The sequence below is a fragment of the Acomys minous genome, assembly GCF_964271855.1.
Source record: "Acomys minous genome assembly, chromosome: 9".
In the NCBI taxonomy this organism is placed as follows: Eukaryota; Metazoa; Chordata; class Mammalia; order Rodentia; family Muridae; genus Acomys; species Acomys minous.
The window spans coordinates 20,208,765-20,231,345 of NC_140490.1; the positions used below are offsets into that span (position 1 = coordinate 20,208,765).

The following is a 22,581-nucleotide window of genomic DNA, read 5'->3' on the forward strand; positions in this document are numbered from 1 at the left end:
ATGGTGTAAGTTTGCACGCTTGCTGACAGTTGGAGGCCCCAGCTAGTGGTAGAGTCAGAGGTGGTAGCTATCACTTGCATTCCCTTGAGCTGTCTTTGGTGCTCACTGCATTTTATTAGTTTTGCTTTGTGGACTCTTATTTTCCTCCTTCTTCCACCTTGTACATGTGTCGTCATAATGTGGTGTGGATTTCCCCCAGCTCTGTTTAAAATGATCATTTTCTTGAGTGTATCCCAAGTACTAATGGTTGCAGGTGCATACAGGGAGGTGTTTATACCTCTACCCAGAATGCCCTGCATGCGTGAGTGGGCTGTTCTTGCAGAAACTTGCCAATAGAGAGGACATTTCCTTGGCTACCTTTGTTCTATGGCCAGCCTTTCTTTGCTTGCCACGTGGATGTTTGAGGAGGTCTCTTAGAGAGAAAAAAATCAAGAGTAAAGGCCTTATGTCCAGTGTTGGAAGCCCTCATGCACTGTAGGGTCATATTTAGGCAAATCGGATTCATCACTACCTTTGATTTTCAGTGTTATAATGCAGGATGGCAGGGGGATTTTTTAAATAGTAGGAAAGATGTTTCATGGCCATTTAAATCAGCTTTATAGTTTGTTAAGTTCATTGTCATGTGTGTCTTATGTATTATATTGAAAATCTCTTGGTCTGGGTCTTTTAAGAGAATAAATATTAAAAGATAAATAAACATTGTTTTATCTTTGATGGGCAGGGTATTAAAAACTCTACCTAAAGCTAAGAACTCACTGACAGAATTATAAAGAAGAAGGGAAATAAGGGTGTTTTATGCAGTCGGAGTTAAAATTTGAGGTCAAATTATGACAAGAAAACCCATATATGTTTTCTCATTCACTTTGAAGTCTTTCTCCAAGCCATGCATTAAATGAACAACATTATCATAAAAATGAGGGTACTGATTCCATCTGATGCTAGATATTGAGAAATGATTTTACTGAAGTCTAAGCCAGGCATTAACTAGGCCGATATTGTGAAATCAATTTAAAGGCTTCCTGCAGGCCCTGTTTGTGCAGAATGGTACTGAGGAGAGAATCATTTGCTAGTCCATCCTACAAATTTCTGATACTGTCTCTAATTCACAGGTTTTTTTCCTAGAACTAACTCTCCGGTGTTCTACCAGCTGTGGCTCTGCTTTGTCAAGCAATAGAAGCTGTATTGAGAGGCCTGGGTTGGTGCTTTCCATGCTCATCAGGGCTGCACGACTAATTACAGCCAGTTGTGTTTCTAATTTCAGAAGATACTTTTGTGAGCTAGAAGACCCTGGGATGCCTTGCCATGCTGAAAATATTGTGGATTCCTCTACCTCATCCCATACTTCCTACATTTTCATCCGACAGGTCATTTCATTAAAAATACAGGAGCAAAACTATAAATGTACTTAACTGAGTCTTCTTTGCATCAGCTTCCTCCATTCCAGTATTTTAATATTATAGGCTGTTGGTGGAACTTCAAATTCTCTAGAATATATCTACTTGTTCCTTTATTTATTTATTTATTTATTTGTTTATTAATCTGTTTTTCAAATGGGTAAAGTTTTTTTTTTAAACTTCAGCTTTCCCCCTCAGCTTTGTGTTGAATGGATTTCTCTACATTTTTGCCTTTTTTTTTTTTTGTCATTGTGATCAGCTGGTTTAATAAATACGGCTATGTGCTTGGTGTAAGTGCTGGGCTTTTGTAGAGGACAGGCATCTGCCTCATCACCCCTGGGATCCTGTGTGACTGTCTGTCTGGTTCCTGGTTCCTGGGAAGCCCAGGAACAGCTACTCATGGTACAGCAAGGCCAGCACCTTCTCAGGGGAGAGCCTGGCAGGGACAGAGACAGAGCAGGCATCAGCAGGAGACTCCATGGTGACGTTTTAGAAGAGGTGATGCCCGGCTGGCTATCCGAAGTGATGTAAACATTAGATGTAAGCCAATGGTTGGGTCAGGGATGGAAAAAGGAAAGAGCTTACTGAGAAGACAAGCACCATTTTTAGGTTGTGAAACTGATCCTCTCTTTCAGAGAGAATTGACTATGTCTGGAGCTTATTGGGATGGGGGAGATTTAACCAGAACGGTGCTGGTTGGAGAAACTGGACTGCATTGAGACAGAGAAAGAGGCCATATCACCCAAGTCCTGTCAGCTATGTTCAGGATCGGCATGTGGAGTCTCAGCTTTTAGGGTGATGTGGGAGACCTTCCTAGAAGCCTCTCCCCTCTTACTGGGCCTTCCCTCATCCCAGTGTCTAGGCAACTGATAGTCTATCCCGTGAAGTCTTAAAGATGTATTGTTCTTTTTCACCAAGTCGGACTTCTGACATGAAGCTCAGGTACCTTAGCAATATCTGGGACCAAAGGCAAGATGGCCACTGGCTAGCTCTCAGGCTATGGTGTGCACAAGTCAATAGAGAATGTATAGATGCTTACTCCATGGCCACATACTTGTTCTCAGATTCTCCCCAAGAGTGGTCTGGCCATTGAAGGGTTGAGGTTAAAGCTAGCCTTTCCTGGTAGTCTTCTTTCTGAGAATTGTGCTGGGCCGATGGAAGAGGAGAGGTGGGAAATGCTTACAGAGACTGAGCGGAAGGAAGGAAGAAGACATGTGGTGAGATGCTTTTTGCTGCCTGGCCATGAGTTTGATGGCTCATTGAGATAGGGACATAGCCTTTCAACAAGAGAGAGGAATGCTAGAAAATAGTCTAATATCCGAGGAAGATTGTGGTGGCTCAGAGATTTGCACTTCTTATCATGAAAAAGAAGAGCAGATATATAAATATGTTCATTTACAACTAATGGGCAAAAAATCATTCATGACCAGTCAGTGGTGATGGATGTGATCAAACTAAGCTAGTGTTTATATACCTTGTTAATGTTCAGAGAACAAATGGGAGAATAAAGACTTATATGCTAGACACCTTCCTGGGAGGGATCTGACAATGCTTCATCTCCTAGACTGCAGAGACCTGGGTTGCTGGGAGCACTCGGAGTGTGATGTGGAGCAGAATCCTTGGTTTCTGTCTTGGGCATTAGGTTGGCCATTTGCTCCCACTGGAGCATCACTTTGTCCCCCACAAATGTATATACAATGTTCTTCCAAGGAAGCCAAGAGGTCATGGCCCCTGCTGCATAGAGAAGACTGGTCCCACTACTGGCACCTCTCCCTTCCTCTGTAGCTCATCTGCCAGTCTGTCACTGTGCCCACACATTGCATTCCCATGGCTATATTCTTCCTCTCCTGTATACTTAACACACACATTTGGTGGCCTACCTCTTCATGTCAGGCCCTTGAGCATGCTCATTCATTCTCACAGTGAGCCTCTGACTCAGAGCCTGTGGCTCATGGCGATGGAACGCTTTGTCCAAGAGACCCAGCTTATATGTGGCAGAAGCAGAGACTATTTGAATCCAAAGATGAAGCCTCAAGGAAATTCCTTTCCTTGGGTGAGAAAGCTCACAATGACTGAGACCCCTTCCTCTTGTGGGTCATGTGACAGGTTCTAAGCTCTTACAGTGGTGGCATTCCTTCAGCATGCATCTGGTTGTTGGTCCAGATCTATTCTGGGCTCTCCAGGCTCTCCTGTCATGCCAAGAGAAACCGAGGAAGCACTTGCTACTCTGGTAGGAGGTGGTGGTTGAAGGCCGCCACTATAGTGGAATCCTAGTTAATGGGAGGAGCTAAAAGTAGAACACAGAAGAAATTGCACCTTTGAGGATGAATTAGTTTCTCCTTGGGATACTGACATCTGTTATGGATGGACTATTGTATCCTAAGGCTGGCAGGAACCACAGTTTCAGTTAGAAACTGATGTGACCATCTAATGCCATTAATTCATAAAACAAATACAGGGAATAGAAATGACACAGTCAGTAGAGTGCTTGCTGCTCAAGAACAAAGACCTAATGTCAGCTTTCTAGGATGTGAAACCTGGGCACATAGCATGCAAGTGTCTGAGACTTCAGTGCTAAGAGGGAGGGAGAGAGATAGGCAGATCTCTTGAGTTCATTGGCCAGCCAGCCCAGCCAATCAATGATCTGCAAATCTCTAGCCAATCAAAGTTCAGTTGGAGACTATCTAAATAAGGAAGGTGAAGAGTGAGAGGAAGACGCCTAATGTTGACCTCTGGTCTCTGCATGCATGTGCACACATAGACACATACACACACCGACAAGAACACATACATATACAGCTTTCACATATACATACATACACTGTAAAATAGCAAGGGCATCCAGTGAGCATCTGTAAACAAGTACCAGCTGAAAGATGTCCAAACGGGGAGCTGCTGGAGCTTAAGAAACATATCCATGTACAGGGCATCCTTTGCAGCCCCTTGGTAGTTTGATGAGCATCTGTGGCCAGTGGGCTTGCTTGATTCAGCTGCCGGGCATGTCCCAATCCTCTCTACACATGGCCATCTCCACACCCGACAGTGATACAGACCAGATTGCTGAGCCTGGCTCAGTCCTGATGTAGTCAGGGGAAATTAGGAAACTGCAAGCTTGGATGATGCCACTAACAAGCTGGCTGGGGTTCAGAGTAGACCCCTCTACTGCGGGTGCAGTGCACTCAATGACAGTGAGTCTGGTTCTGATTATTACATATGTACCTCCCTGATGAGGACAAAATTCCCTGGTCTTCTTTGCCCTCCCCCCAACATCTGCTAGCCTCTGTATTAGAAAAGTACATTCACTCGGATCTGTCACCTCCCTCCATCTCCACAGGTCCACTTTGCTGGCTACCACAAGATGGGTAGGTCTTAGGAGGTGGGATCAGCAAGGTTTAGCAGCTGCAGCCACACAGTGTAGACAGCAGCACAGGACGTGGTGCCAGCTGTCCTAACACTAATCTTGGACTCCACAACCATAGGCGTTACCCTTAAAAGTATGTTTTAGGAAGAGTGTTGGTGAAACATTTTTAAGTTTCCTGGAAATCAGAGGGCTAAGAGCAAGAATACGGCTGGGGAGATGCCTCAATTGGTCACATGTGCTTGCCATGTGAGCCTGAGGGCCTGAGTTCAAATCCCCAGAATCTATGTGAAGCCAGGTATGTTGCACACTTCTGTTTTGATGGTGCTCCTATGGAAAGACAGACAGGGGAAATCTCCATAAGTTCCTGTGCCAGCTAGACTGGCGTGTGCAGTGATGAATGATGTAAGCCAGGCTGGCCTTGGACTCGCAGAGATCCGTGCTGAGATTAAAGGCACACACCACCACACTCAGCTAAATGACAACATCTCAACCTAGATAAAAAGGAGGACAGAAATGTAACGTCTGAGCTCTACATATACCCCATGACATGCACATGCGCCCCCCCCTCTCTCTCTCTCTTTCACACACACACACACACACACACAAACACACACACACACACACACCATACACATTATTTTAAAAAGCAAGAACCAAAGTGGGACCCTCAAGAATGTTTAAATCTGACTTATGTTATAGCTTAATAAAGGTTCAAAGGTTGCCTTAACATGTATGCATGTAATGACCTGATGGAAGGATCCAGAAGGAAGGCAGATGAAGTCTTAGTCCTGTGGTTCAGAGGGCATCAGTGGCAGACCCATGCTGGCCTCACCTTCTTGTTCTCCCTCCTTTGTCACTTGTCTGCAAGGGAGATGAAGGAGAAGGCATGGCTGTCTCCCAGGCAGCTTCCAGTCTTCCTCCAAACTGCAGAAGAACCTTGGTGAAGACTTTCAGTTGATCTGTGTATGTGCTTCCTGAATCCAGAGGTGACTTCCCTTCTGGGGACCAAATGCCACACCCTATTCCTTGGCAGTTAACTTCAACACAGCATGCCTGTGTTTATCACAACAAGAATATACACGCATACATACAGCTCAAAGGGTCATCACAAGGTGAATAAATTTGTTTAATCTGCCTGACTCCAGAAATAGAACATCACCACAGTCCCTTGACACTATCCTCTTCAAACACCTACCACCCTTGAAGAAGTTCCCCAGCAAGGAAAAGCAGTCCTGGGTTAGCTTCCCCACACTTGGGCGAAGGGCGTAGGGAGGGTGCGCATCCATTGCTTTTACTCAACACTTCATTGGACAAATGAAAATTTCCAGATGCATTTGCAAGACCAGAAACAAGGGCTTAAGAGGGACATAGGTGTGAGCCTGATGGGACATGAAAGAGGCCCCCGGTATGCAGAGGACTTTGCAATCCTGAAATAAAGTGGCTGTGAGGTCAGAAACCTGGACACCACTCCCGCCTTAGTCACTGATGCTTTTTGCAGTTTGTTTTTCCTCAGGTTCCCTGTCTGTAAAGGATTTGCTACTGGAAGTACTTGAGGCTAAGTCAAACTATAGATGAAGCTTATTCTGAGTCTGGAGGGAGGGAGGGCTCCATAGCAACTAACTGCCCAGAGCAGCACCATACCCCGTAGGTAGTTTCTCTGCATGTGGTGCTGTTGCCTATACTCACTGTTGTAGCAGCTGCAGGTATGTACTTGCATCTGTCCAGAGTGAGTGTCCCAATCTCAACCTCTATTTCACTCTGTGTCTTGCTTGGCCTTCCCATGGTGCTTGCTGATCACAGCCTAAAATGTCAAATCCTCAGCAAGATTTTGTTCTAGAGTGGATGTGTGAGTTGCTTCTGGTCGCTTCCCTCGGCAGCTCTGTGTGTATTTGGCTGTCCAATTGGAAATGGTCTAGTGGTTTCACTGAACGAATGGATTGTGATACCTACTGTGGGGCTTAGAGCTGTGCCCAGATCCACTCAGTTCAGGGTTATAATGTGTCTGTTCACAACTGGTCTTAGCCAATCACAGTATCAAGGGGCCAGGTAGAGCAACTAAGACTGGAGTTTCCCTGTGAGCTGGGGGTTCCTAGTGAAGGAAACTAGACGTTCTATAGAACATACAGGAAAGAGCCTTGACTAAGTGCCTCTCTTGCACCTGCGGTCCCTTCCCAGTGGGTATGGGATTGAAACAATCAATAGGATGAGCATCAGGCAGCCAGGAAAAGCTGAAGCCAAGCAGACGAGTTCCTGCACAGTTCTCAGAGGCGAAGGTCAGAAGGAAAAGATGAGACATATGAGGGACCAGCAGCAAATGTAGAATGACCAGAGCATGCCTTTGGTGTGGATTAATGAGTACGGATACTTGAGTGGTCAGCCAATCCAAATGCCCAGAGCCCATGGAAGCCCTTGGAAAGGTCATGTGCTGAGGATAAAAATTAAGGGTCATATCCAGGATTGCTGGGGATCCAAAGTTTTGGAGAAGGCAGTATTGGGCAAAGCCCTGCAAATGGTACTACTATATAGGAGGAGCATCATCAAAAGCCCCTCCCACCCTTCCAGGGCCACTGAGAACATCAAAGCCCCTCTTTTCCCCCATTATGTCCCCCTGTGTGTGACTAATACAGGTATCTGTTGGTTCTATGAAGCTGAAGCTGGAGCAGGAACTGTACCACCCAATCCACCTGCTCCATCATCTCTGAGGAGCATCCAGGAGGATGTGTGACTGCTCTCTGCCCAGCCACTATTGAAGAATGGCCAGTTAGCAGTATGCACCCTGCTGTACTTCAGCATAGACTCTTTAGGTTTCTCTCAGACAAGTTTGTCTTTAGCACTTAATTGCAGTTGTCTGAGCAAATGGAGCCTGTGATCTCGCTATCTTCCTATGCGGCTGTGTATCCTTTGACTGTTAACTACCACCCTTTGACTATTAACTAGTATCCTTTGGGGGTCTCCATTTAATGTTTGCTCTTGGTTGTTTCCGCCCTTTGCAGTATAATGAAGAGCTTCACTACGTGGAACCTTGTCTGAATGGAACCCTGGTGCAAGCGGACAGGACCAATAAGGAGGTAGGACTGCCTCTGGGCTCGAGCACCTGGGGCCTGGGGTTATCCTGTTATTGTGCTTGCTCTCTGAACTCTTAAAATCTCATTGAATGTGATGTGCATTCATGAGGGCTGTTGGAGCTCACTCCAGGTTGTGGAATGTTTACTGAGAAGCACATATAAAATCATGGCAGTAAAATAATTACTTTATTCAGCTTCCTGTTTCTTCTGAATCCATTGGATTGGCTTCGTTCCCCTCTTGCCAACAGCAGACATTGTGTGTGCTCAGTATCTCTGTTGGCATCGCAGAGACAATATGGTTTTTGATGAAATCCCACTGAGTAAATGAATCCACTTCTTATTTCTGTTTTCTCACTGGTTACATTGGATTGAAACACCACTGGGCTATCTTTTGTGATACTCTGTGTCCCCTGGAATGTAAGCTTCTCATGTGGACTGCTGTATCCTAAATGTTTCAAGAGTGGCTCATTGAATAAATACTGTGTTGAAGAAAAACCTTAGGAAATGGGATTGAAGGTTCTATCCAATGTTGAGCCTTCTAGAAAATCCCCTATAACAGACTTCTACCATGATATATCATTTCCCTTCAGACGACTTTTTGACTTACCTACCCAACTATCACACCTCCACCATTTCCCTTCCATAGTACCTGTGGTAACTCTGACCAGTAACAGTTTAGCTGTAGCCTTGTCACGTCTCACAGAACTCATGGATGACATTGCTCATGTTATTTTCTGAGATGTTACACAGGACTTCTCTTCCTCTGGAGAGAGGAGTCCCATGAGACAGAGGGTAACGGCCAAGACAGGCTTCTGTGGAGCATTGGACAAATGCTACATAGAAAAGCCCTGGCCCTAGCCCATGTGGCATAGAAATTAATGCTACCTTAAAGGTAGGCAGGGGAAGCTCTTTGCTTAGGAATCTCTAAGGAAGAGAAATACAGGAGACTGGGAGAGATTCATTCCAGCTGGCACACAGATGGAGGCAGTTTTGGAGGCAGAAGATGTACGTGCACATGTGCATACATATGGGCACACACACACATACACACATACACACACCCAATCCCTTCATTTTTACAAGCAAGAAATAAGGACAGAGTAGCTCAAAGAATGAGTGTGTCCTGGGAACGGAGATGACAGACTACAACAGGTTTCTCTACATACTTTCCCCTCACCCGTTGCTTGGGTGAAGATTCCACCCTATTCTGATGCTTCAGTGTTGGTTTCAAACAGGTACCAATGAATAAAATTTTCAATTTTAAAGAGAAGAACACTTAAATGACCAAAGCCTTCTCTGGTAGCTTCTGTAAAGAATGAAGAGTCTTGTGAAACTTGAAACTATCAAATATTATATACAACAACAACAACAACAACAACAACAACAACAACAAAGCACTGGGTGAGAAAATGGGCTAGGAATTTGTTTAAAATTGTTTTTGAATTTATGGTAACTTAGAAACAAGAGAGTAGTTTTGAAAAAGAATCCAAGTGTCTGATGGTGCAATGGGGAAGGGCTATGTGTCAATCAGACCAATCTGGCTTGCTCCCTCGAAACACTGAAACGCTAAACAGTTCTAGTAAGCAAAGACATGAAGATCCTAAAATATGGTCAGGAGGTGAACTGGCCAGGGGCTTCTAGACTTGAAAATATGGAAATGAATTAGCTGTTTTCCTTGCCAAAACAACCATAGAGAAAGGTTACATGAAATACCAGTATGAGTGACAGTATACCTCCTGCGGAGTCAAGGGGCAGAAAAAAGGACAGCACTTGCAAGTACTAAATGAAGATTATCGAGTGGAGCTTGCAAAATGAAAAAGAAAAGGAAGCAAGCAGAAGCAAGATAATGATATAGAACATAAATCAATTAAATTAGGACAAATGGATTGAGCTAGAAATGATCATAATGAGTGAGTTAACCCAGAAGCAGAAAGACTCAAATGGTATATACTCACTTATATCTGCATACTAGCCCAAGGGGCATGTCCCATGAAAGCCATCACTTATCAGGAAACTGAGACAGAGGGGAGGACATCCTATTGGGACTCTAGATGAGAGAAGCATGGGTAAATAGCAAAGTAGAAGGATCCAGTGGGTCCTAGAAACCTACAAGTAGAACATTATGATAGGCAGATTTGGGCCCAGGGGTCCCGCTCAAACTAAGGCACCAGCCAAGGACAATACAGGTGGTAAACTTTAAACCCCTAACCAGATCTAGCCAATGGACAGAACATTCTTCACAGTTGAGTGGAGAGTGGGGTATGACTTTCACACGAACTCTGGTGCCTCATATTTGACCATGTCCCCTGGGTGGGGGGAGACCTGGTGGCATTCAGAGGAAGGATAGCAGGTTACCAAGAAGAGACTTGATACCCTATGAGCACATACATGGGGAGGAAATCCCCTTCAGGAACAGTCATAGAGGAGGGGAATAAGGGGAAAATGGGAGGGAGGGAAGAACAGGAGGAGACAAGGGATGGGATAACCATTGAGATGTAACAAACTGCCTCCTTAAAAAGAGTCATGAAAATTGATAAAGATCCAGCAAAACCTACAAAAAGAAAAAGAGAAGGTAAATCAGAAATATTTGGAATGAAATAAGAGACATTAGTACAGATCCTGAAGCCATTATAAAGGCAATAAAGAAGACTGGAGAGAAAGTTCAGCAGCTAAAAAGCACTGGCTGCTCTTCCAGAGGTCCTGAGTTTAATTCCCAGCACCCACATGGTGGCTCACAACATCTGTAATGAGATATGATACCCTCTTCTGGTGTGTATGAAGACAGAGCACTCATATACATTAAATAAATAAGTAAATAAGTAGGTAAATAAATAAATAAGTAAAATTTAAAAGGATAATAAAAGAACATTATAGACAGCTTTGAGCTTGTAAATTCAACAACTTAACAAAAATGGTCCACATGTACCAAAATCAATCTGATGAAATAGATAGTTTAGTAGTCTTATAACTTTTAAGAAAAACTTAATTCATACTGTAAAAGCCCTCCCCCCCCCCCCCACAAGGAAATTTTCAGGTCCAGATAGTTTCACTAGCAATTTGTACCAAATACTTTAAGAAGAATTAATACCAGTTTTACATAATATCCTTTTTAAAAAAAATAGAAAGGGTTATTCTAGTTTCACCTTTGGTGTTGTGATAAAACATTTTGACCAAAAGCAATTTAGGAGAAGAAATCATGTGACTTGGCTTAAAGGTAGTAATTTATCACTTAGAGAAGTTGGGGGAGGAACGTGAATCAAAACCGTGAAGGGATACTGCTTGTCTGCTCACTCACACATCCATGTTTAGCTCAGGACCACCTGCCTAGGGAATGGTGCTGCTCACCGTGGACCGGGCCCTCCTGCATCATTTAACAAGCAAGACAGTCCTGCCACAGACATGCCTTTAGGCCAATCTGATCTAGACAAGTCCTCAGTTGAGACTTTCTTCTCAGGTGACTCTGGCTGTGTCAAGTTGAGTGTTAAAGCCAAATAGAACATACTAAGAGATCACCCTCACCTTCTTATTTCATTTTACTTTGGAGGGGAGGGGTGGGAGGGGGTTTCTCTGATGTATAAGAATAGAGCAAAAGAAAACAATAATACGCCATCCAAGTAGGCTTGACTCTGGCTATGCAAGGCTGTTTCAGCATCAGAGTCTAATCTGTTATGTCAACAGGCTAAAACCTAAGATAGCTAGACTAGTGTTTGACTGGGGAAACACATCTACTCAAAACTCTAAGACTCATTCATGTTTGTTTTTCAAATAACACCTTTCCAAAGTGAGATGAATAATTTCCTCGCCTCAGTTAGCAATGACTTTGGTGACATTGTGACAGCTTGCCTTTGTTTAAAACTTTAGTTTACTTGATGTGTATGGGTGTTTTGCCTGCATGCCTTTCTGCACACCACATGAATGCCTAAGGCCCACAGAGGTCAGAGGAGGGCATCAGGGCTCCTGGAACTGGAGTTACAGATGGTTTTAGCCAACATATTGGTGCTGGAAACTGAATCCAAGTCCTCTAGAAAAGTAGCCAGTGTGCGCAATTCCCAGAAACTAAGTTAAAGTTGAAAGGCCAGGGGGTGGTGGTGTGCACTTTATGATTCCAGCACTGGGGTAGCAGAAACAGGCAGAGACTCACTGGCCACACAGCCTAGCTTGCTTGGCAAGTTCCAGTCTGAGAAATCAGTCAGTCAGTCAGTCAGTCTGTCACTCTGTCTCTGTCACTCTCCTTCCCCACACCCCTCTCTCTGTACCTTTCTGTCTGTCTTTCTCTCTGTGTCTTTCTTTGTTTCTGTCTCTCAAAAAATGATGAGTGCTACCTGAGAAATGAGAACTGATGTTCTACTCTGGTCTCTCTGTGCATGTACACACCCACAAACACCTGTGCTACCTTCATGTACGCAAATATGCACATATACATACAAGCTAAAAAAAGAGGGTTCAAGGAGAATAAATTAGGAGCAATCAATTTGTCCCATATGAAGGCAATAATTAACAGTACCAAGACTTGGCATTGGTAGAAAGGAGAGGCGACACAGAGATAAATGGAACAGAACAGAGAACACAGACATGACACCCACACAGATGTGCTCAGTTTGGTTTTTGAAAAAGAAGTTGCAAAGCAGTTTGAGGAAGGAAGGCTATCCTTGATCGTTAATGACAGTGAAGCAACTCAACATCCATAAACAATGCAAATGTGTATAGTTAGCCTTGACCTGAACTTTACAGTTTATGAAAAAATATATCTCAAGTAAAGTAAAAGCATTAAGTAAAAACCATTTAGCTATGACAGTCTCTGGACAAACACCAGTGCAGATTCAGGATCCAGGGCTGAGCAGTTTGCAGACTTGACAGAAGTTCTTCAGTTGTGTTAGAAAAGTACTGGTTGCAGCTTTCTTTACAATGGTGAAAAGCTTCTCTTTATTATGAGAACAGTCTCAGAAGACAGAACAGTCAGTTTCCATTGGTATCTTAAGATATTTTTAAATAGGGGTGAGCTCTGTTAATAAATTTGAACAGGTTTCTGCTTTTGCCATCGGTTCTATGTGTGCCATATACCTGATGCACTCATTCGGCAATGGTGTGACATTGACATGGACCATTCATGGAAAGCAAGGTGTAAATATACATATACTCACTTAACTATAGTTTCTGTTGTCTGGAGTCATACCCTGTGGTTCTCCCGTGTGGTTCTGATAGGTCAGGGACCCCTTCACTAGTTAATAGCAATGCAGTGGCCAGACAGCAGCAATTGCCCATCCTTGCAGGTGAGAGTAAGGTCTCAGACATGCCCATTTTCCACACGGAAAGACTTGCCCAGGTTAGAGCTAAGAGGTAGATGTTTCCTGGAGGTGTAGATGCCTGAACAAATGCCTGAGCCACTTAAAAAAAGATTTTATGAAGATTTTTGTTGTGGCTATTGCTTTCGTTGTTGTTGTTTTGTTTTGCTTTGCCTTGCCATTTCAATAGAAGATCTAGAAATCATTGGCGATAGAAGTTGGAGTTCTTCATGTTTTTGCCATTAATTATCATGCAGTGTACAAAATGATGAACATACAGCACCTCTTAATATAATCAATAATCAAGGTCATCAAAATGTGATGGGGTCGGGGATGAAACTGGGTGGTTTCATACTGGCATTTCTCTCAAGTTACTTCTGATCGAATGTTCTTGATGGGAGCTTTGAACTGTTTCCCCTTCCATCTCCAATGGGAATAGAGCATCGTCACCTGTGTAGAACCGTCAGTGTAAGCAGCAATGGCAGCTGATTTTGACCAGCAGGTTCAGGCATGGTTCCCAACAAGTTCTAGGGATAGGGGGCTACTTGACACTGTCTCCCTCCTCCTACCAATAACACCCCCCTGTCATCCCAGACACTTTGTACCATGTGACCTTTTCCACCATGGCCGCTGAAGGTTCAGCTACCCTGAGGGGCACGAGGAGCTTCCGGCAGGTCACATTGAGGACTGTGATGTATAAGATGTGCTGTAGCCTTCATCCAGGGGCCTGAAGATGAGAGCATGGGCATTTAAATCAAGCCAGCATTTGATAAAATTGCTTAAAGAACACAAGAAAAGGAATGTGAGGATCTTACAGTGTCTTGAAACAGGGCAAGAAGAGGCTGGAAATGTTGGTTGGCTTTGATCAAAACTGGCTTCCTGTGATGATTTTTGCATAAAATAAATAGCCGACAGCCCGGCATCCCTGGGCAGGGGTCTGGAGGTCTCTTAAGTGGCTGGTTTTGTCTTCTAAAGGTGTGGTTTTCTGTCTGGAGAACATTTAGCTTTGCTGTTTTATATACTAAATAACTGACTGGTATTTTCTTTAAGGAAAAAGAAACCATGACAAATTGGGTGAGTCTGGAGTTCAAATATAGAATTCAAACAAGAAAATTCACATTGTAATCTACTTCAGGCCTTCTGAACCATTCATCAGACCTTGAAATGAACCTCCCGTGGTCTCTGTGGGGAGCGGAGGGGGGCAGGAGGGAGGAAGGAGGGTGATATGGTTTTTCTCTGGTCTTATAATGAAGATGTCCTGAAATCCACCAAATTTCATGGTTCTGTTTAAGATTCATTTGTGAATTGGCTGTTGCAAAATCAGCCAAGCTCAGAGACCCATGTGACCCCCATCTTCTTTGGCAGCTCTCGTCTCCTCCCCTGGCATCAGTAGACACCAAAGCTCTTTAAACTAGCCGAGGGACGCAGCAGAGTGGCTGAGTTTTCCATGGGGCTGTTTCTTCCAGTCTGAATTTTGTTGAAGGGGGACAATCAGGATGCTAAAACCTCCTGCCTCCCATGGCCATAGAAATATGCAGTGTGCAGTGTACCAGTGTTGTGGGGGCGGGGCATGTGGATAAGTAGCTTTTTCTGCATATAAATAAATATTGCCAGCTTAAATACAAAAGAAGATAAAGTTTGTTGAGGGGACAATGATCTCACTTTCATTAAGTGCAAAAGTAGTAAAAGGAGTAAGGATTTCATTGCTTTTTAAATATTATGAGTCTAGATCTGATCAGTTAATATTCAGTGTATACAATTTAATAAAACACAGAGAGAGAGAGAGAGACAGACAGACAGACAGACAGACAGACGTTCTTCAAATATTACCCTTTTATGTATAGTTATCTATTAATATGTATTTGATCAATTCACTTATTTAAAAGTAGCCAAATTGCTGTTGGGAACTATCTATGTTAGGTCATGTGCCAACATATAATTTGGGTTAAAACTGTCAATATGGCACAATTTTCTTGTCATTGTGTTTATTTCTACTTTGGTGCACTGGAATTAATGTGATTTTTAAAATGAGAGTCTAGATTATATGTCAGAAACTTCTTGTTAAAGGCTGCATAGTAAATATTTTCATTTTGGAGCGGGTATAGAGTCTCTGTTACAATGGCTGGGTTTTGTGATTATAGCACAACAAGAGACCCAGACAAAACATAATGAAAGGTCCTGGCTGTGTCTCAATAAAACTTTATTTGCAAAGATAGACAATAGACAAACATCGCCCATGAATGATAATTTTCCTGTCATTGGCATAAACTGTAAATGAGACTAGAAAAGATGTGTTTTGCTAAATGTAGATTTTACAGACCTTTCCGAATGCAGCACATGGAAGCCACTCACCTCCTCTCAGTTCAACCCTTATCAAATGAGGGTTTATGGAGGATTTCTACCTTGGATGGAATTTCCACCTTGAATAAACTCAACAATTTATTGATTTCTTAATTTCACTGTTCATCTGTATTTAACTGGAGGCAAAATCCTAAAGATAGGCAATGTGCATTGAAAAAAATACATTAAATAACAATATATAGCCAATGGTTAGAGCATTTTCCACAGTAGAGTGGAGAGTGGGATATGACTTTCTCATGTACTCTGGTGCCTCACCTTTGACCATGTCCCCTGGAGGGGGAGACCTGGTGGCACTCAGAGGAAGGACAGCAGGTTACCAAGAAGAGACTTGATACCCTATGAGCATATACAGGGGGAGGAAATCCCCCTCAGGAACAGTCATAGGGGAGGGGAATAAGGGGAAAATGGGAGGGAGGGAAGAATGGGAGGATACAAGGGATGGGATAACCATTGAGATGTAACAAGAATAAATTAATAAAAAAGGAAAAAAATAACAATATATAGCACAATATAGATATGGCACCTTAGGAATGGGGAACATGTTAGATTCTCATGAGTGCTATTATTACTGTTAGCAATGTATACAGTGGCTGTCCCCAGCATACTTGGCCAGCTCATCAGACAGACTTTTAAACCATAAAGATGCTGAATGGCATGTGCAAATAAACACAGTATAAAGACAGAACGAGACCAGTCACATATATGTCAAGAAGCCCAATATCACCTACCCATTGCCTTGCTAAGCAGGTAGAGTTATCTTTCTTATACAACTTGATATTATTTCATTCTTCTACAGTTTTTGCCTTATAGAGAAGAAAAGCCCAATTCTGAATTAAGGGTAAACAGTAGGATGTGTTTGATCATGGCAGGATGAGTGATGTTCAGTGAGGTAGTCTTATGGTGCTGCGATATTCACCTTGGTAAGAAAGAGCACAACTGTGTGTAGCATGAAGAATCATGTGACATTTACTCATTGCTTCCACATGGGTGGGGATCTATTGAGCCCTTTATTTTGGATTTCTTAGCACATGGATAGGTTTGCTGAAACAATCTCTCCTTCTCCCTTCTTCCTCCCCCTCTCCCTGCCCGTGTGTGTGTGTGTGTGTGTGTGTGTGTGTGTGTGTGTGTCTGTCTGTCTGTCTGTCTGTCTGTGTGTGTGTGTGTGTGTGTGTGTAGAGTGTGTGTGTGTGTGTGTAGGGGGTTAGTATGTGAATATGAGTTGTGGATACCTATAGCAGACAAAAGAAAACACGGCATCTCCTGGAGCTAGAATTACAGGAAGTTGTGTACATCCCAGTGTGGGTGCTGGGAACTGAACTCATTTCCTCTGGAAGAGCACCATGTTTTCTTAAGTGCTAAGCCATTTCTAGCCCCAGTAATTGGTTATTTTTTAATGGAATCATCCATCTACTAGGCTAGAAGGGGATGTCATTTCACAAGTATTTACCCAATAATAACAGGGATTTTGCTTTAGGATTTGGCATAGTCTCATGTGTATGTCTTTGGTCATCAGTAAATAAAACGTTCTCCAGACAAAATGTGACTACATTGTACACAGCACAAAGCCCAGACTGAGGATCACACCAGAGACTTGTTAACAGAATTCTGTTACTATGGAAGGGAGCTCTGGGACTTACTCATCAGCGTCTAATATCTGGAAGAAAATGTGTCTCACAAAAGAATTCATGTTAGTATTATAACAAGTGTCTCTGATGGGAAGACATGAAAGTACAGAGACCAGGATGTCTGACCATGCATCTTAAAATCCATGTGCTGGGTAAAATTAACACTTTGGTTTTCATGCAGCTATAGTTATAACTGCCCTGGTTATTGGATTGGAAACTGACTACGAGATCTGGAGTGTGTTGGGTTAACAGGAGTCCAGGCCTCTCACCCCCTCAACTTGGGCTGCGGCTCCATACTTTGCAAAGCCTTAGAGTACTTCCCCATCCATTTGCTCATCACATCCTGTTTCAAAGGAGATCAAGCTCAGGGTCTCATTTTCATACTAGACAAACTGAACTCAGGGCACTATTCTCAGGACAAAGACAGAAGCCTGTAACAAAACAACCACTAGGAGGATTCATAGTAAATTGTATGTTCTGTTTATCAGAGAATGGTCAAACATGCCATCCAGGTGCAGCCGTGTACCCTGCATTTGGACTTGATGGATGCACACACAGCAAACCTTTGGCGGAAGACGATCTCACACATAGCATGTCAGTAACTTCTATATGACGTTGCTCTGCCTTCCGTTAAGAGAACTGTGGGTGTTCACAGGCCTCTGCTTTTCTCTCTGTATGCTTCCTATTGAATATGTTAATGAAGTAATAATGGTAAGTTAAAAAAAACTTGGCAGGCAAAACAATGCACCTTCGTCTATATGCAGATTCAGCCATCAGTGCTGGAAAGCGGCCCTGTGCCTGTCTTCTATCTTTAATTATCCTACAGGATTAAACCTGTTGGCAAACCTGGTTGAGATGAGCTATGAAAACCACTGATGGTCTTAGGCAGGCATAATTACACTCTATGCTTCTCCTCAGGCCTGAGTCTGGGTACCAATTCATCTGAACATGAACCACCTCCCCCATCACATGGCATACTTGGGAGGCTTGCAGCATCTCTGCCTCTGCTGTGGCCACTGAGCCTGGGGAGGACCTAGATGCCAAACCCAGACGCCCCAGACCATGTGCTCTGCAGGCCAAGGTCCCTGGCAACCTTATTCAGCAGGCCTTGGCACAGCCCCCAAATGGTCACTTATTTAGCCTCCCGAAACATGTTAGGATTGGCAGCTTGTGCTGAAGACGTTTCCTAGGAAGGCGCCTGCTCTCTTGCTCTCTTGGCACAGAGATGTCGGTGTGCTGTGTAGCTTATTACATCCTGGGAATGGGACCGTGAGAGACAAATTGCTTACTTGGGTAGAAGTCTGGAAATAATGATGAAGGCATCTGTGCATGGCACAGAGGCTCTTTCCTATCTTTACAGAGGAAAGATGGCTTTTTTTGTTATTGTTGTGAATTTGTAAAATATTTGCTGGGAGTCTCGCGGCGTTTCTTGGGCATTTGCTTCAAAAAATCTCACTGAGTTGAGCTAGATTAACCTCATTTAACAGCCAGCTGGGAATTGAAGGGAACATCCAGCATGGATCAGCATGCCCTATCTGAATTCTCATTATCAGTCCACTCAGGGGGCAGACGCCCCAAGCCTGGCTGTCCCTCCAGGACCAGTTTGGGATCTATACACTGCAGAGTAAAGAAGATAATGTGGTGTGCTGTGATGGACCCAGGGAGCAAACTTACAAATGGAGCCTCTGGCTGTTCTTGGTTTTGTTTTCTCTTTCTCATCAGTGTGATGAGCCTCTTGCATGCATGCACATGCATTGAGTGTGTGTGTGTGTGTGTGTGTGTGTGTGTGTGTGTGTGTGTGTGTGTATGTCTGTGTAGCTGCAGGAAGAAGCAATGGGTCTTACATGGAGGTAGTTTGCTGTGGACAGCTCAGACTGACATCCAAAGTGTGGTAATTTGAATAGAAAGGACTGCCCATCCCCCATAGACTCATGTGTTTGAAAGCTTGGTCACCTAGAGCTGCACTATTAGGAGGTGTGGTCTTGTTGGAGTAGGTGTGGCCTTATCGGAGGAAGTGGGCCGCTGAGGGGAGGCTTTGAGGTCTAAGAGGCTCCAGTAGGGCCAATGTGTCTCAGTCTCCTGCTGCCTGCAGATCCAGATGTAGGACTCTCAACTCCAGCTCCTTCTCCAGCACCAAGTATTGCCTTCACCAGGGAATGCTTCCCTTCGAGGAGATAATGGACTAAAACTCTGATATTATAATCCAGCCGCGGTTAAATGTTTTTCTTTCTAAGAGTTGCTGTGGTCATGGTATCGCTTCACAGCAAAGGAAACCATAACTAAGACACAGGGTATCTGTGTCACTCTTTCTGAACCTTCTACTTGATCACCCTGCCCAGAGAATCCATCTCTGCATGGCTTGGACATTGCCAATGGTGTCTAGTGTTTTGCTGGGCTGTCTTACGTGGCGTCCACATCGTGTCGCTGGATTCCTATATAACTGTGGGCTCCCTGGTAGTGGGGGACCTCAAACAACACGTTGCGTTGTAGGCATGTCGTGAGGGATGCAGCTGTGCTCGTTGGACTGTGTTTATGTGTTTTGACTGAAGTTTTGTTTTCTGGATTCCCATCCTGATTATTATAGTCATGGATGCTGAGAGCATTATCAGCCTGACAGGCCCAGCCATAGCTCAGAGGGCTTCAGAGGGAAGGGGCAAAGGTGAAGGAGGTGCCTTCATTACGTCTAGACTCCTACCTAAGTGCACTCTTTTGTCTCCTGTCCCACTCTCAGGAGGTGATAAGCTGTGCCCTCATACTGGCATCTCTGTGCCAGACAATGCCCTCTTCCTAGGAAACAGCTTCAATGTCATCTACCAGCCCCGACTTGCCCAGGCCTGAGATTTTTCCCATTATAAAAAGAACAGCATTTTATCACGTGCAGCGCCTTTAAGCTTGGAGTGTGGCATATTCTCAGCCAGCTTTCTGGGGATTCAGTGGCAGTTTGCTTGCTCACCAGCACACAGTCAGGCAGCACAACTCCTGCTCTCAGCATCCTTCAGTTCCGGCAGCTCCACTTGCATCTGTGTGAATGTGGCCACATTGTGGGCACGATGTTCCAGTCCCTCAGCATCACTGTCCATCAGAGCCCAAAGAACCATAATTAAATGCCTGACTCCTTTGAGGGTTCAAAGTAGTACTTTCATAGTTAGGAGCTGTTTGCTAAATATGTCCCTTTTACCCTGATCTCTCACACGAGCTAATTTTAAAACTACTACATCAAGCATATTGTGGAGGACTCTTTACCTAGTTGCTGGTTGAAGAGAAATTCTGCTCTCTGTTGTCCCAACCCTGGAAACTAAAGCTAGGCATCCATGAACACTGGTAAACATTTGTGTAGAGGCAGAGACCAAACTCTGACTGAAGACCACCACCCTTTCTTACCACCCCTGTCTTGATGTGGCCTCACTTAAGCCTCTGCAGCCATCAGCGAGGGCCATATAAGTTTCAGTGCTGCCACAGTCCTCTTGTAGTGAGACGATTCCAAGGGTCATATTGAGGCGTCAATGCACCGTGAAGGCATGGGGCAGGGCGCGGGGTGGTCTGAAGAGGGCTTAAGGTCTCGCTGGCGGTAGTGGATGTGCACAGAGGAACGGTTTGCTTTTGTGAACCAGTGGGTTGTGACATACCGAGCTGCACACCTTTCAGCTGTCTGCTTGCTATTCGTTCTTGTGGCTGCACACAGGCAAACCTGAATCCCCTGCCAGGGGCTGAGCAGACAGCGTCCATACTCTTGGGCCGCTGGAACTGGGAGACAAATAAGCCTCTTTTCTTTATGAATTACTTAAGAATGGGTGTTTTTGCTAGAGCGACGACAGAGCATGGACCAAGTATAAAGCAGACTAGCAGGACTTCTTGTTTATTAAATTTAAAGATGTTGACGTTATCAGCAGGGCATTAGCTAAGAGTAGGACCCTTCAGACCCTGGGGCTCATGTGACTATACGGGTTACACAAACAGGGAAGCTAACTCCAGATTTGCACTCAGTTTTATTAGCTCTGATAATAGATAATCCCTTTTCTGGCAGGCTACTGGGAGCTTCTCAACGCATTGAAACGATGGTACTAAGCAAGAACTCTTGATGGTGGCAGGGAGGTTTCAAGGTGCCTGGGCTGGGCTTTCGGTTTTGGGATGTGTCATCTTCATGATCGTTTTAAAAGTCAGTGTTTGGTTTCTTCTCACCTTGTGAACATTTATCTTGCCACAAGAGAAGGCAGCTCTTTCTTAGCTCAGACCTTGTCAGAAACTCTAAAACACAGCCAGCCTCACAGCCTGGGAGTTTGGAGGGCAGCTGAAGAAGCACAGTGTCTGCTGTTGTTGGGGTGCTTTGTCTGACGGTGAAGCCTTTGGTAGGTGGTCCCCTCTGCTCTGTTTGGTGTCAAAATTACCACGTGTGTGGAAAGTTGTCACTGTCCAGGGACAGGCAAGCTTCAATATGATCTACTGTAATTGGTCAGTCAGTTTTGTTTGTAATACAAGCCAAATCCATTAGGGAGGCAGGCTGGGAGCTGACCCACCTGCCTGCCCAGCTCTTAGGGCTCCTATTGGGTGACTCCTGGGGAGAAAAGGTACTGTGCTTGCCTCCCTCTAGGTGGGACCAGGGAGCTCTGCCAACACCACCTCCTCCCGTAAGCTGTTGTTTAATTCTCTGTTTGCCACCAGTGACAGGCTCTCTCCACCTATCCAGTTTTTCAGTTTCTTTTCAGGGCTGGCTCCTCTAAATTCCCCGTGGAGGTCTTTTTAGTTCCCAGGAGCAGTGCAGACTCATCTTCCCTCTGTGCTGGTCCTCAGCATCAGCAAGGCAAGTTCTCTCTTCCTCCTTTGCCTCACTGCCCCAAGCCGTGGAGGCAGGCATCTAATTTCTGGTTATCAGAATATTAGGTACTGGAGTCGTGCAGCCCTTTCTTTTTTTTTTTTTTTACATCAATGATGTTTATCTTTTTAGGAAGCTTGGCATCTCTTCTCCTCAGTGCAGGCTTACATGTCAGGAACAATTAAAAGGGAGTATGAGAGTGAGCTTGTTGCCCACCCATGCTTGCCCAGGCAGGGACTCACACCTTACTCTGCCAGGAAGCTTCCTTCCTTCCTTCCTTCCTTCCTTCCTTCCTTCCTTCCTTCCTCCTCCTCCTCCTCTTCCTCCTCCTCCTGTTTTCCTATAGGGCCTTAAAATGGGAGGATTACCCCCTAAAAACCTGTAGGACTGTAAGTTGGCTTCCAAACAGCACCCTCTATGGGAGGAAGATTTCTTTTGGGTATGTGGCCCAGTGTTCCCTGGTCTAATGCCTTTGCTCCCAGGTACTTGCAGGCCCTTCTCCCCGCACCCCCCTCCCCCCCAAAAAAAAACGAGCAATAACGCAGTCCCCCATGGGCTCGCCCACCTGGTGCCATCATCTGATTGTAAGATAGTGACTCATCCTTGTCCACATTTGCCCCAGGAGCCCTGAACTACAGGGAACTAGCCAGTAGAATTTGGAGGGCGGGGAGGGGCAGGGGACA

At 44.5% G+C, this 22,581-nt stretch overlaps 1 protein-coding gene across 1 annotated transcript in view; it reads left to right on the plus strand.

The window, feature by feature from the left end:
- Nucleotides 1–22,581, plus strand: part of CACNA2D3 (calcium voltage-gated channel auxiliary subunit alpha2delta 3) — a 798,196-nt gene that overhangs the window by 375,318 nt on the left and 400,297 nt on the right. The window contains exon 9 of the mRNA XM_084794478.1: nt 7,749–7,823. Within this exon, the coding sequence (XP_084650604.1) occupies nt 7,749–7,823 (75 nt within the window). The remainder of the gene's footprint in view (nt 1–7,748; nt 7,824–22,581) is intronic.